Raw genomic sequence first — 14409 nt, 5'->3', positions numbered from 1 at the left:
TTGACCGGTGCAACCAAGGCAGTTTCAGTCCCATGATGAGGCCTGACTCCCGACTGGAAGGGATCCAAATGGTCCACTTCTTCCAGGTGTGCCTAGAGTTGTTCAGCAACCTCTCGCTCAATCACCTTGCCCAAGAATGGAAGATTTGAGACTGGGGAATAGTTGGCCATTGTGATGGCCTGGGATTCGAACTCGGAGGCTGAACCTGAGGGATCCCAGCCTGCACAGGATTCCCCGCCTCCAGGACCAGCTGAGCCGGGGCTGGAGCCTGAGCCTGAAGGGTCCTCACCTGTGCTGGATCCTCAGGTGCAGGCACCAGCTGAGTCTGCTCTGGCCCCTGAGGTGATGGAGGACCCATTGCCTGCAGGTGCTCCACTCTCAGCCCCGTCAGGGGAAGAGGAGGTTGCCTCTGGGTCCGGTAACCCTCCAGCCTCTCCTGAGCTGCAGAGGCTCAGGGCAGAGAGGTGGAGGGAACTGAGTTCCTGCAGGAGGAGGGCTCGCCTCCAGGCCAGGAGAGGCGAGTCACCTGTGGACCGGGGCCTCCCTATGCCTCGGGGGAGATAAAAGCCAGCCAGCCCCAGTCCCAGGTTGCAGGAGCAACATTGTTGGTAGCCTGTTCCTGCTCTTCTGCCAGAGTTCCTGACCTCACCTGACTCCCTGCCTTGGACCCAGCTTCAGCTTTGACGGACAGCCTCCATACTGCACCCTTGACCTCGGACTGGACTCAGACCTTGCTGCACGGTTAACCCTCAGGACCAGCACAGCCATATTGGCCGCATCTAAAGATGTTTTTTTAAGAAGCGGTTTGATAACCGCCTCTTTCAGGGGGGTCTGGGAAGGCTCCCTCACAGAGAGAAGCATTCACCACCCCGCCAAGCCCATTGCCCAGCTCTTCCCAGCTTGCTTTTATAAGTCAGGATGGGCAAGGATCAAGGAGTCAGGTGGTTGGTTTCATTTGTCTAAGCAGCCTGTCCATATCCTCAGAGGTAACAGACTAGATGGGTCTCTAGCACTCTCCCACCCTGGCCCTGAATCTGAGTGACTTTATCTGCAAAAAACTTTGCAAAATCATTGCAGGAGATCATGTGGCCCGTACTGGGCCCCGATGGAGCAGGTGGTTCCACTAAATTGTACACCACCTGAAAGAGTCTCCTGCTACTGTTTTCTGCAGATGCAATAGAGGCGGTGAAGAAGGTCTTCTTCGCCATCACTGTCGCAACTTGGTAGGCTTGACATTGAGCTCTAACCTGTGTCCGGTCCGATTCAAAATGCCACCAGCACTCTAGCTGTCTCAGCAATTGTTTCATTGCCCTCAGCTCCGGGGAAAACCATGGGGCTGTCCGGACTCCATGCAATCGGAGAGGGTGCTTCGGAGCCAGACAGTCAATAGCCCTTGTTAACTCCGCATTCCAGAGGACCACCAGGGAATCAGCTGAGAGGCCATCAACATGGGATAAAACATCCCCTACCCCTCTCTGGAAACCATTTGGATCCATTAAGTGGTGGGGGCGGACCATCCGAATCTGTCCCACCTCCCTGCATAGGCCTGCTGAAGTTTTATTTCTCTAGTAGAAATGACTGAAATTGCCTAACCTACTGTTTCCATACCACTGTTCTGTGTACTCAGTAATTTGGGGTGCAAATCCTAGAATACAGATGAAGATTATTAATTTTTGCTTGAAGGCCAGATTTCCTCTGGGGGTCGCAAGCCAGCAGTGGGTGTGACCAAGTCAAAAGTGGGCATCCCCATCTTACTCACTGTGTGTGCATGTACACACACACAGTGCAGCACATCCCACCCAAATGCATGCATTCATCACACACAGAGACATACATGCATAATTTGCATTCAACACACACATTCAGAGAGTCTCCCAGCATAATCTCTGCAATCCCTGTTTCCTTCCTGCAACTTCTGCTTCTAAAATCAATAATTTGGATCAAAGTATACATTCCTCTGTTGCCCACCCCCAAATAATCCAGAGAAATGCCAGGGAGGCCAGCAGCCTTTGTCTGGCTCAGTTCTCCAAAAGGATATGGGAGAATGGGATGCTAATGTCTAATAGCAAGATGGAGGTCTATCAAGCTGCTTTATAGAAGTGAGTCATGGGCACTGGTGCCAACTTCAGTGGGCACTGGGTGCCTGGCACCCACAATTCTTTTGTTGTGGGTGCCCAGCCTCTGCCGCCCACTAGCTTTGCCCCCCCACCACTGCGGCGCCCCAGCACCACCCAGCACTCCGCCCTGCCACTACCGCCCAGCCTTCTTCCCCTGCCACCGCCACTCACCAGCACCGCCTTAACTCCAGCACTCAGGTGGTGACTGGGCTGGGGCCTGTGTCTTCATCATGGGGCCTTTGTTGGGGCCCACTATGGCCACAGATGGAGGTTGCGCAGCGGCCAGAGTCCTCATGGCAGAGGTGCAGGCCCCGGTCCAGGTGGGTGGCACTGGAACACGCAGTGTGTGCATGCTGGGCACCCACAGTGTGGGGCCCAAGTTGGTGCAGTGTGGGTCAAGTTCAAACCGTCAGGAGTGACACCTCAACTCCTTCCATATGTGCTGCATCAGGAATATTTGGGGTATCAAATGGCAGGACAGAATTCTAAACAAATACAAAAATGACATAAAATTATCTCTTGGTTTTCTGAAATTTCATTTCCCCCCAGAAATCTTCTATATGTGTATCCACAACGGCTGAATTTTGCAAACCGCCTGGCTTCAGGCCGGAATATTACCATTAAGATACAGTTTATGTGTGGAGAAGACCCTGCCTGTGCAATGCCGGTAAGATTGTTTATTGTACGTTTCTAGCCAAAATAAAAATAGGCAGCATTTTAAATTTAAAAGTAGTCCATTAATTTCAGGGTAAGACTGAACCAATTTATAACAACATATATTTACTAGGTGGCAAAACAGATCAGATAGTAGCCGAGCTAATAAAAGCTGAAATCAACTATGGTGAGATCTAAATGCAATAATATATATTTTTAAAATGTTCATGTACTACCAATTAAAGCCATTTCTGTTAACAAGTCAACTTTAGTTTTTATATTTTAAATTAGCATTTACATGACCTGAGCCTGATTCAAACCTGACCCTGTCTTCAAATGAATGCTCAATACTGACGCATTATGTTATAACCATATCTTTATGTCTTGGTCATTTTTTAATTCATGTTGTTTAATGTATTCTGTTTTGTCATGTAGGTCATTTTTGGGAAATCCTCAGGTCCAGAATTTGTTGCAGAAGTTTGCACACCTGTTACATATCATAACAAGTAAGGTTATCATTACCATCTATGGCATGGGTCGGCAAACTAAGGCCCGCAGTCCAGATCAGGCCCAATTGCCTTCTATTTTTTATTTTATTTCTTTTATTCAAAGTTATAACAAGACATATTATCCAAAAACATATCCTTACCCGCCCCCCAATTCCCCCCCCCCAGAACCCCCCCCCCACCTCTCGACTTCCCTCAGTTCCAGTCTTTGGTTTCTCTAATATTGCTATTTTCTGCATGTTACTCAAACTTTTTAGCTGATTATTATCAGTAAAAAGAATTGTGGATGTTTATTCAAAACCTGCCAAGGAGTCCAATTCGCTTTGTTGCGTCTTCAGATACTTTGTAAAAGGTTCCCATTCATCCTTAAAGTTACAGTTAACCTTGTCCCATAGCTTATATGTCAATTTTGCCAGTTCTGCATAGTCCATCAATTTTCCTTGCCATGATTCTTTAGTTGGGCCCAATTGCTTTCTAGATCCGGCCCACGGATGGTCCGGGAATTGCCACGTGGATTGCCAGCACGCACGTACTTTCCCTCTCCCTCACATGGCGGCGATTTACTCCTCAGGGACGGAGCAATCTTGTCCCATGCCGGGCAACGCTGTGAAGGGGGTGTGTGACACTGGCTGCCAGCTGCTGCTCCTGCGCTTTCCTCCTCCTCCCTCAGTCTGCCCTTCCTTCCTTCTCCGTGCCTCTTTTCCACACGCTTTCTTCATTGCCACCTGCCTGCCTGCCTCCCTCCTTCATTCCTCCCATGGCGTTCAGGTGGGTTGTTGCAGTGGCTGCGGCCGTCGCTTGTGCGTTGGCGGGTGGCTCTGTCTTCTCTGTGATTCCTCTCAGGAAGCAGCAGCAGCAGCAGCAGCAGCAGGTGGTGAGTAAAACCTCCATCCACGGCTCCTCCGCCGGGGCTGTTGCTTCTGTCTTCGCTGGCCAACTCAGCCTCCTACCCAGCCATGGCACCTGGCTGGCTGGAGAAGCCCAACTGCAGCTATTGGGACGACAACTGGAGCAGGTAAATCAAAGCACCTTCAGGCCTCTTTGCGGGCAGGTGAAATTTGTTCACTGCCACAGCTTAAGAGGCTCCAGAGATGGCTCCAGAGCACTGCTGCTGCTCCTGTTGGTGTTTGGGAAGACCGCTCCCTCCTCCAGCCAATTCCCCGCCTAGGGGGCAGGGCCTACACTCACTAGTACCCTGAGCAGCTCTCTGCAGCAAGTGGCAAAAATGTTTTCAAAATTTTAAAAAGTGTTCTTAATCTGCTGCACCTCAAATGGTGGGTTTTTAAAAATATTATTTTATTTTATTATTTTCTTTTTGTTTGGGCAGGGACAAATGTTTAGTCGGGGTGGGGAGTAGTTTAATTTTAGCATAACTGGTTCTTGCTTTGTTTTTACTTTCACTATTTTGTTAAGTTATTGTATAGTTTGTATTTTGCTTTTTAAGGGGAAAGGCTCAGGGCTGCCTGGGTGTGGGCCTCAGCCAACAGAATAGCTGGGGCAGGTGCCACGGGGGGATGTATTGGGACACCCGATCTCAGTGATCACGTGCAAGAGGAGGCGTTATGCCAGGACCAGACCGTGTCATTACTGAAGAGGCAGGTTTAGTTGCTTTTTGAAGACTATCCCTGCCTCTAGGTCTGGTCCTGACCGGAAAGATACTGGAATCAGCAAGGGAAACGCACATGACCTGAAAGTGTTGCTCTGCAATGCCAGGTCAATGATTCACTGCCATCCACGACCTGATTGTGTATGGTGGATTTGACCTGACATGTGTGACAGAGACTTGGTTGGATGAAGCAGATGGGCCTGTCCTTGCCGCTGCTTGTCCACCAGGTTTCTCTTACACACAGCAACCCAGGTCATATGGGCAGGGTGGGATTTTTTGCAGTGATTTTTAGGAAGTCACTACCGTAGTTTACACTGGGCATCCTATTGGGAAGACCCAGTTTTCTGAGTGCATGTTCTGGAAGTTGGGCAATAGGGGCAGTAAAGGATTCCTTTTCGTGTACCAACCTCCCTGCTGCACCAAGGATTCCCTGCCCGAGCTGCTTCAGGTCGAGGCGGATGTGTTCCTGAAGACATCTAGTTTGGTTGTCCTGCGGGATTTTAACATCCATGCCAAACTTACAAGGGATGAACTTACAAGGGGCCACGCGGGACTTCGTGGAAAGCATGGCCTCCATTGGGCTGTCCCTGAATAAGTTTGGCCCAACTCATAGCCGTGTACATGCATTAGACCTAGTGTTCACTTCTACAGTTGTGGGTGATCTGACACTAGGTAAAAGCGAAACAAAAGAAGTGCCATGGTTAGGTCACTTCCTGGTGCAACTGGACTTCTCTGCAACCCATCCCCTCTGCAGGGAGGTGGGACTGATTCGGATGGTCCGGCCCTGCCACTTAATGGATCCAGTTGGTGAGGAGATTTCACCCCTCCCATATCCAAGAATCTCCTGATGAGTCTGCTGATTCTCCAGAGAGGAGGGGCGGTGTTCTGCTCTCTACTTATTCTGCTCCAGCACCAAATCAAAGAGTCAGTCAGTCAGTGTCGGAGAGAGAGAGACTGAGTGTTAGAGATTGTGTGTATAGATAAGGTTGCTGCTAAGAGCAGCTGCAGACACTCAGTGCAGTTTAGCATTCATTTATGCTTAGACCTCATTAAGCTCTGTATATAGTTGTATAATAGTTGTAGATACAGTGGTGCCTCGCAAGACGAAATTAATCCGTTCCGCGAGTCTCTTCGTCTAGCGGTTTTTTTGTCTTGCGAAGCAACCCGATTAGCGGATTAGCGCTATTAGTGGTTTAGCGGCTATTAAAGGCTTAGCGGCTTAGCGGCTAAAAGGCTATTAGCGACTTAGCGGCTTAGAAAAAGGGGGGAAGCGGAAAAAATCTCAAGATTCACAAGACTTTTTCGTTTTGCGAAGCAAGCCCATAGGGAAATTCCTCTTGCGAAGCGCATCGAAAAAGGAAAACCCTTTCGTCTAGCGGGTTTTTCGTCTTGCGAGGCATTCGTCTTGCGGGGCACCACTATAGAATAAAGAAGATATTCTACAGAGCTGCATTCCGAGTCGTTTATGCTCTGCTAGACTCTGCTGTACTCTGCTGTGCGGCAACTGTCTTCTTGTGGAAGTGAATCTGGTGCTCACAACTCTAAGCTGTGAGTCCACAGCACTTTGACCTGTTCCTGTGCAGAAGGTGGTCTCTGGAAGCGCTACCCAGCTTGCCTAGCCCAGTCAGGGCTGAAGTGGATGAGTCCAGTCGGTGGCACTGGCTCAAGGGCGATGCTGACAGTTGGCTTCCAGAGAGTGGTAGGGCATGTTTTATCCCATGTTGATGGCCTCTCAGCTGATTCCCTGGTTGTCCTCTGGAATGCGGAGTTAACCAGGGCTATTGACTATCTGGTTCCGAAGCACCCTCTCCGAATGCATGGAGTCTGGACAGCACCATGGTTTTCCCCTGAGCCGAGGGCAATGAAACAATTGCTGAGACAGCTAGAGTGCCGGTGGCGGATAACTCATTTTGAATCAAACCAGACATGGCCTAGAGCTCAATCTGGAGCCTACCAAGTGGCAATGGTGATGGTGAAGAAGACCTTCTTCACCACCTGTGTTGCATCTGCAGAAAACAACAACAGGAGACTCTTTCAGGTGGTTCACAATTTATTGGAACCACCTTCGTCGCCGGAGCCTGGTACAGACCCCAAGATCTCCTGCAATGCTTTTGCAAAGTTTTTTTGCAGATAAAGTCACTCAGATTCAGAAGGAGGTAGACTTCACTGTGGGAGCAGGGCCGGGGTGGGAGAGTGCTGGAGTCCTGTCTAGTCATGTTACATGTGATCAATTCCAATCTGTTACCTATGAAGAAGGGGACAGGCTGCTTAGATAAGTGAAACCGACCACCTGTCTCCTTGATCTTTGCCCATCCTGGCTAATAAAAGCGAGCCGGGAAGGGCTGGGCAATGGGTACTGCGGGGTGGTGAATGCTTCCCTCTGGGAGGGAGCCTTCCCAGACCCGCTGAAAGAGGCAGTCATTAAAACGCTTCTTTAAAAAAAGATCTTCACACCCAGCCAATATGGCCAACTATTGCCCAGTCTCAAATCTACCAATCTTGGGCAATGTCAGGTTTAGCGCTTCTCCCACACAAGACGCTGGCAGTTTAAGTAGCTGAGGTTTATTTCTCAATAACAGGCTTACAGCAGTCCAAGCTCATCCTTCGCCATGGGAGTCAGTTGACTCGACTGGCTTCTGACCCTTCCCAGGCCAGATATACGCCACGTCCTTGCCCACCTCTTCTCTAATTGCCTCCTACTTCTTGGTGTCTCAGATGCAGCTAATTCCTCTTCCTCTGGAGGTGGAGACTCAGGTGCAGCCAATTCCTCTTCCTCTGGAGATTCCTTGCTACTAGTAACCTAGTCTGCTTCCTTGCTACTAGTAAACTCCTCCCTCCACCCTCTTTGTTTGGGCTTGTGCAGGAAACAGTGGTGGAACTCTCTCTGCAGTAATGGGGCATGCACATCCTCTGCCTTCTGCCAATAATTATCCTCAGGCCCATAACCTTTCCAGGCAACTAAGTATTGCAGCTTCCTCCTGCAGAGCTGAGAATCCAATATTGCTTCTATCTCATATATCTCCTCTCCCTCCATTACCTGTGGTGGAGGAGGTTGTCTAGGTTTCTGATATTGATGGGCTGGTGTGATCGGTGATAGGAGAGCCCTATGGAATATGGGGTGTATTTTCATAGAATTTGGTAGTTTGAGCTAGAACGATGCAGGGTTAATTTGTTCCACAACCTCAAACAGCCCTACCCTTCGTGGTCCTAACTTCTTGCACCTCCCTTTCTGAGGCAAGTCCTTGGTGTACAACCATACTTGATCTCCCACCTTGATCGCAGGCCCTGACCGTCTATGCTCGTCTACACTCCTCTTGTACACTGCCTTGGTGGTGTCTAGCTGCTCCCTCAATAATCCGTGTAAGGTCTGCATTTCTTCCACAAGGTGCTCCGCTGCCGACACCGACAGGTTACTCCAAGGGTCTGGGAATGCTCTTGGGTGTTGTCTGTAGTTGTCTGTAGGCTACAAATGGAGCTTGCTGGGTTGACGCGGCACAGCATTATTGTATTTTTTTTTATATAAAATTTTTATTGGTTTTACAAAATTTTAAAGAACAAACAAACACTTAAAAAGACAAACATACACGTATAATTTCATATCATATTTTCATAAACCTCTTTTCTGGGACTTCCCCATACCCCCCCTTTCTGCATCCCAATGTCCATAATTTTATAGCAACTCCCAACTGTTACTTTCCAACCTCTGTCATCTTAGTCATCTCTATATTCTGACCTTATATCACTGTATCCCTTTGTTCCTGAGAACCACAACACTCTAACATTCATTAAGTTTATAATAGTCCTTAAGATAACTTTTGAATTTTCTCCATTCTTCTTCCGCCGTCTCTTTTCCTTGGTCACGGATTCTGCCTGTCATCTCGGCCAATGTCATATAGTCCATCACTTTCATCTGCCATTCTTCCAGAGTGGGTAGATCTTGTGTCTTCCAATACTTTGCGATGAGTATTCTTGCTGCTGTTGTAGCATACATAAAAAAAGTTCTATCCCTCATTGACACCAATTGGCCGACAATGCCCAAGAGAAAGGCCTCTGGTTTTTTAGGAAAAGTACATTTAAGTACCTTTTTCATTTCATTATAGATCATTTCCCAGAAAGCCTTAATCTTCGGGCATGTCCACCAAAGGTGGTAGAAGGTACCTTCAGTCCCTTTACATTTCCAACATTTGTTATCGGGCAAATGATAAATTTTTGCCAGCTTGACTGGGGTCATGTACCACCTATAGACCATTTTCATAATGTTTTCCTTTAAGGCATTACATGCCGTGAATTTAATACCGGTGTTCCATAACCATTCCCAGTCATCTGACATAATGTTATGACCAACATCCTGTGCCCACTTAATCATAGCCGATTTGACTGTTTCGTCCTGTGTATTCCATTTCAGCAACAAGTTATACATTCTGGATAAATTCTTAGTATTGGGTTCTAACAATTCAGTCTCTAGTTTTGATTTTTCCATCTGAAAGCCAATTTTCCTGTCCTGTTTGAAAAACTCCATTATTTGATGGTATTGAAACCAATTTTGTACTTTATGTTTCAATTTCTCATGACTTTGTAATTTCAACCTATCTCCATCCTGTTCCAAAATTTCCCAATATTTCGGCCATCCGACCTCCATATTGAGTTTCTTCACTGCCTTGGCCTCCACTGGTGACACCCATCTAGGGGTTTTGTTTTCCAACAGATCTTTATATCTTATCCAAACGTTGAACAATGCTTTTCTAACAATGTGATTTTTAAAGGCACTATGCAGCTTGATTTTGTCATACCATAGATATGCATGCCAACCGAAAGCATTGTTAAAACCTTCCAGATCCAAAATGTCTGTGTTCTCGAGGAGCATCCATTCTTTCAGCCAGCAAAAAGCTGCTGCCTCATAGTACAATTTTAAGTCCGGCAGGGCAAAACCCCCTCTTTCTTTGGCGTCTGTCAATATTTTAAATTTGATTCTGGGCTTTTTGCCCTGCCAGACAAATTTCGAAATATCTTTCTGCCACCTCTTGAAACATTCCATCTTATCAAGAATCTGCAAGGTCTGAAACAAAAATAACATTCTAGGCAATACATTCATTTTAATCACTGCAATTCGGCCTAACATTGACAATTTCAAATTTGACCATATTTCTAGATCTTTTTTAATCTCTGACCAACATTTTTCATAGTTATCCTTATACAAATTCACATTTTTAGATGTCAAATAAACCCCTAGGTATTTCACCTTCTTGACCACCGTCAACCCTGTCTCCTCTTGGAATTTCTCTTTTTCCGTATCTGTTAAATTTTTCCCTAAAACTTTGGTTTTTTGTTTATTCAACTTAAATCCAGCTACCTGGCCAAACTGTTGGATTATTTCTAGGACCTTTTTCGTACTAGTGTTTGGCTCTTGCAAAGTCAGTACTAGGTCATCTGCAAATGCTCTTAACTTATAATGTTTAGCTCCGACCTGCACTCCTTTAACCTGCTGGTCATTCCTAATCATATTCAGCAGCACCTCCAGAACTGAAATGAAGAGTAATGGGGAAATTGGGCACCCCTGTCGTGTTCCTTTTTCTATCTTAAGTTCCTCAGTTACTACATTATTTACAATCAATTTAGCTTTTTGTTCAGAATATATTGCAGCCATACCATTCTCAAAACCTTGGCCTACCCCCATCCCATGAAGATTCTTTGTCATAAAGCTCCAAGAAATATTGTCAAAGGCTTTCTCCGCGTCCACAAAAATCAGTACTGCTTTAGTATTTATATTCACCTCTAGCTTTTCCAAAATATCTATTATATTCCTTACATTGTCTGCTAGGTGTCTTTTTGGGAGAAAGCCTGCTTGGTTCTTATGAATCTTTTCCATCAGCACTTTCTTAAATCTTTTTGCCAAAATGTCTGCAAAAATTTTGTAATCCACATTAAGTAGTGATATTGGGCGGTAGTTCTTCAGTTGAGTCTTTTCAGTCTCTGTCTTTGGTATGAGTGAAATATATGCTTCTTTCCACGATTCAGGTGCCTTTTTTCCCTCAAGGATCTCATTACAGACTTCTTTTAGTGGTTGAATCAACCATTCCTTCAGCGATTTGTAGTATCTGGAAGTCAGTCCATCTGGTCCTGGAGATTTGCCCAATTGCATATTCTGAATGGCAGCCTCTATCTCTTGTTCTGTTATTCTCTGGTTCAGATCCATCTTACTTTGATGAGAGATTTTTTGTAATCCATATTTATCAAGGAATTTGTCTATATCTTCTTCATTTTGCGGGCCTTGAGTATAAAGTTTTTTAAAATAGCTCAAGAAGCAATTTCTAATTTCATTAGGTTTAGATATATTCTTTCCATCCACTTCTAGGCTTGTAACTGTATTTAATTTCTGCCTTTTCTTCAATTGCCATGCCAGAAGTTTGCCACATTTATTTGCTGATTCAAATGTCTTTTGTTTCATTTGCTTTATCTTCCATTCAATCTCTTGGTTCATCAATTCCATATATTGTGTTTGATATAACTTAATCTCTCTTAAGGTCTCCTGGGACTTTGGTTTTACTCTTAATTTTTTCTCTCCTTCCTTTATCTTTTCCAAAATCTTTTCTTTTTTCTCATTTTGTTTTTTCCTCTTTATTGAGTTTTGTTGAATCAAAAAACCTCGCATCACCGCTTTGCTTGCGTCCCAGATCACTCTTTTCTCCACGTCAGCCCTCAAATTTATTTCAAAATAGTCTTTTAAAGTTTTTTGGGCCTTCATAAGGATCTCCTTGTCTCGAAAGAGGGTGTCATTCATTCTCCATCTAAATTGACCAGTTGTTGTAAGTTTCATTTCCATCTTCACGGCGTTATGGTCGGAGCAAGTTTTTGGGCAGATTTCTACCTTCTTAATCTTTGGAGCCATGCCACTAGTAATCCAGATTTGGTCAATTCTGGTCCAGGTCATCATTGCTTGGGAGAAAAAGGTTCCCTCTCTCTCCAGAGGGTTCCTTGTTCTCCATATATCTATCAAGTCCAAATTTTCCGTCATTTCAAAAAAGGTCCTAGGGAGTCTCCCTTCCTTGGTAACTGTTAGTCTTTGTGCCTTGTCCATGTTGGTGGAGACCACACCATTCATGTCTCCCATAATTATCATATTGTAATCCAAATAGTCCGTCAGAGTTTCATGAAGTCTCTTGAAGAAGTCAGATTTACCTTCATTTGGTGCGTAGATTCCAACAACTAAAAGTTTTTCTCCTTGTACTTGTATCTCCACTGCTAAATATCTCCCTTGCTCATCTTTAAACATCATTTTTGGGGCCCATTTCTCTTTTACATATATCACAACTCCTCTTTTTTTTACTTTGTCTGATGAGATAAATTCTTGTCCTAGTCTTTTGTTTGTAAGTAATCTCCTGTGAGCTCTGGTTATGTGGGTTTCTTGTAGACATATCAAGTCCAATTGTTCTCTGTTCAAAATGTGAAAAACTTGTCTTCTCTTCAAAGGCCCATTGAGCCCATTACAATTCCAGCTAAAAAGTTGCAGGGCCATTTTGTTATTTTGTCTCCAACAGCTCCAAGTTGTTGCTCTTCCTCTGATGGTGGTGGTTTGTGTCCAAGTGAGAGATTCAGAATGTCTAGTGCTCTCCTCTGTTCTGCAATTGGGTCCACAGTCCCCTTCTGCAGGTCCTCTTGATTTCTTTCCAAAAATTTGTCTTTGTCTTTAATAGTCTTTATTTTCACCTTCTTTCCTTTGTAATCAAAAGACAGTCCCTGTGGGAATTCCCACCTGAAGCGGATGGAGTTTTTCTTTAACAAAAGAGCTAAGTCCTTATAAAAGCTTCTCAAATCCAAAATATATTTTGGGATGTCTTTAAAAATCTGTGCAGCTGAGTTTCCAATTTGCAAGGCCTTTTCAAAGTGTAGTCCTAGTATTTTGTCTCTTTCTTCCTTAGATCTAAGTGTAATCAGACAGTCTCTCGGGGTCTTTCTGTCCTGCTTTTTGCCCAGTCTGAAGGCTGTTGTAATTTTAAATTCGTCTTCCTCCAGATCCCAGCAATCAGCAAACTCCTGTGTTAAAAACTCCGCAAGGTTGTCACTTTCGTTCTCTGGAATCAATCTCAATTTCAAATTTCTCTCTTTTCTCTGTAATTCCCACAGAGCCAAAGTTGCGTCGTGTTCATGGACCTTCTTGGCAATCGGTTCTAAATTCTCTTGTGTCTCTCCAGCGATAGCTCTCGCTTCTTCAGCAAATTTACGTGTAGTAGAATTTTCCTCAACCAATTTATTTATAGATTCTGTGTTCTGGTCTAATCTTGCTGATATTTCTGTTAATTTTTGTGTATTTTCTGAAGTCTGTTTTGTCAGAGACTCCAGGGATTGATTTATCTTGAGCAGGGCTTCTGTCACGGCTTCCATAGAGACAGCTGTCACTTTTTCTTGTCCTGTTGTTCCTGCAAGTCCGGCAGTTATGCCTGTGATTGAGCCTCTTTTCTTTAGCTGTTGTTGCTGCAGCTGGTGTTGTTGCTGTTGTTTGGTCTTGGCTCTTGTGACTATCTCTTCTTGTGAGCCACTCATGTCAAGGTCGTTTCCCACGGGAGCTGTTCCCCACTGGAAAATTCCACTGTCTTAGGCTGGGCCAACCTTTACTTTACCCTCTAGGGGGAGCAAATCAAAATGGCCAAATATAAAATGTCCAAATACGAAGGCAAAGAGAATATCCAAATACGTAGGAAAGGGAGAAAGAGAAAAATTAAAGCAAGTGTAGCTGGAGACTTGTAACTGCAAATTGCCACAATTTCCCAATAGATACTGTCTCAACTTACTCTGATGTACTGTATCCAGTCAATGCAGAAACTTTATATCACAATGTAACTTTCACAGGGAAAAGCCAGTTCAGTGTCCTATTGTCCTAAAAGGCAGACCGTTTTCATGCTCTTAGACAGCTGAGGCAGCAGAGGATTTTTCTTTTAAATAAATCATGCAGTTGCCAAAGTCACTTTTGCCTCCCCTCTGCCCTGCTAGCTAGAGGGGAGATCTAAAGTCCAAATGTCAGGTTTGATTAAATAAAAGCAAAGTCTTTAACGGATGCAGCTTTAGAGTTCCGTTGCTTTCACTTTCATGCAGTCGGGGGGAGGCAGACTTCCTTGATTTTGACCTCCCCGCTTTCAACCAAATCTCCAAATTTTAGATCCAAATAAAAGTTCTGTTTTACTCACGGGTTTTTTCTGTCCGTAATTTACAGGAAGGAATCGGCGCTCTCCACTAATAGCGACGCGGCTTCACCCTGCGGGCTGGGTAGCGATTCTCAGCACCGCGCTCCCCCGATGTCGTTCCGGAGCCTTTAAAAAGGCTCTTTCTGCGGTAAAGGGGGGCGCTTTTGGTGCCCACCGAATCTCCTCGTTCACAGGCTTCCGCGCCTGTGATTTTAGGGGTCCCCCGCTTGCCGTAGCGGGACAGACCCGAACTCGCAGGGCAGTCCTTCTCCGGAGCTCGGAAAAAGGACCGCCATTAGCGCTGGCGCCGACCGGAAGTCTGGCACAGCATTATTGTAGGCGAACTCTGC

The 14409-nt window shown here is 45.4% G+C and overlaps 1 protein-coding gene across 4 annotated transcripts in view; it reads left to right on the top strand.

Moving 5' to 3' along the window:
- DOCK8 (dedicator of cytokinesis 8) overlaps positions 1-14409 on the top strand; it is a 158952-nt gene that overhangs the window by 62637 nt on the left and 81906 nt on the right. For all 4 annotated transcript variants that reach the window (XM_081213510.1, XM_081213509.1, XM_081213508.1 and 1 more), the window contains 2 exons: positions 2667-2784; positions 3207-3277. In XM_081213510.1, the coding sequence (XP_081069636.1) occupies positions 2667-2784; positions 3207-3277 (189 nt within the window). The remainder of the gene's footprint in view (positions 1-2666; positions 2785-3206; positions 3278-14409) is intronic.

Source organism: Podarcis bocagei (assembly GCF_964188305.1).
Source record: "Podarcis bocagei genome assembly, chromosome: 11".
NCBI classification, from domain to species: domain Eukaryota; kingdom Metazoa; phylum Chordata; class Lepidosauria; order Squamata; family Lacertidae; genus Podarcis; species Podarcis bocagei.
The sequence above is the reverse complement of the archived record's forward strand: the minus strand, read 5'-3'. Positions and strand labels throughout refer to the sequence as shown.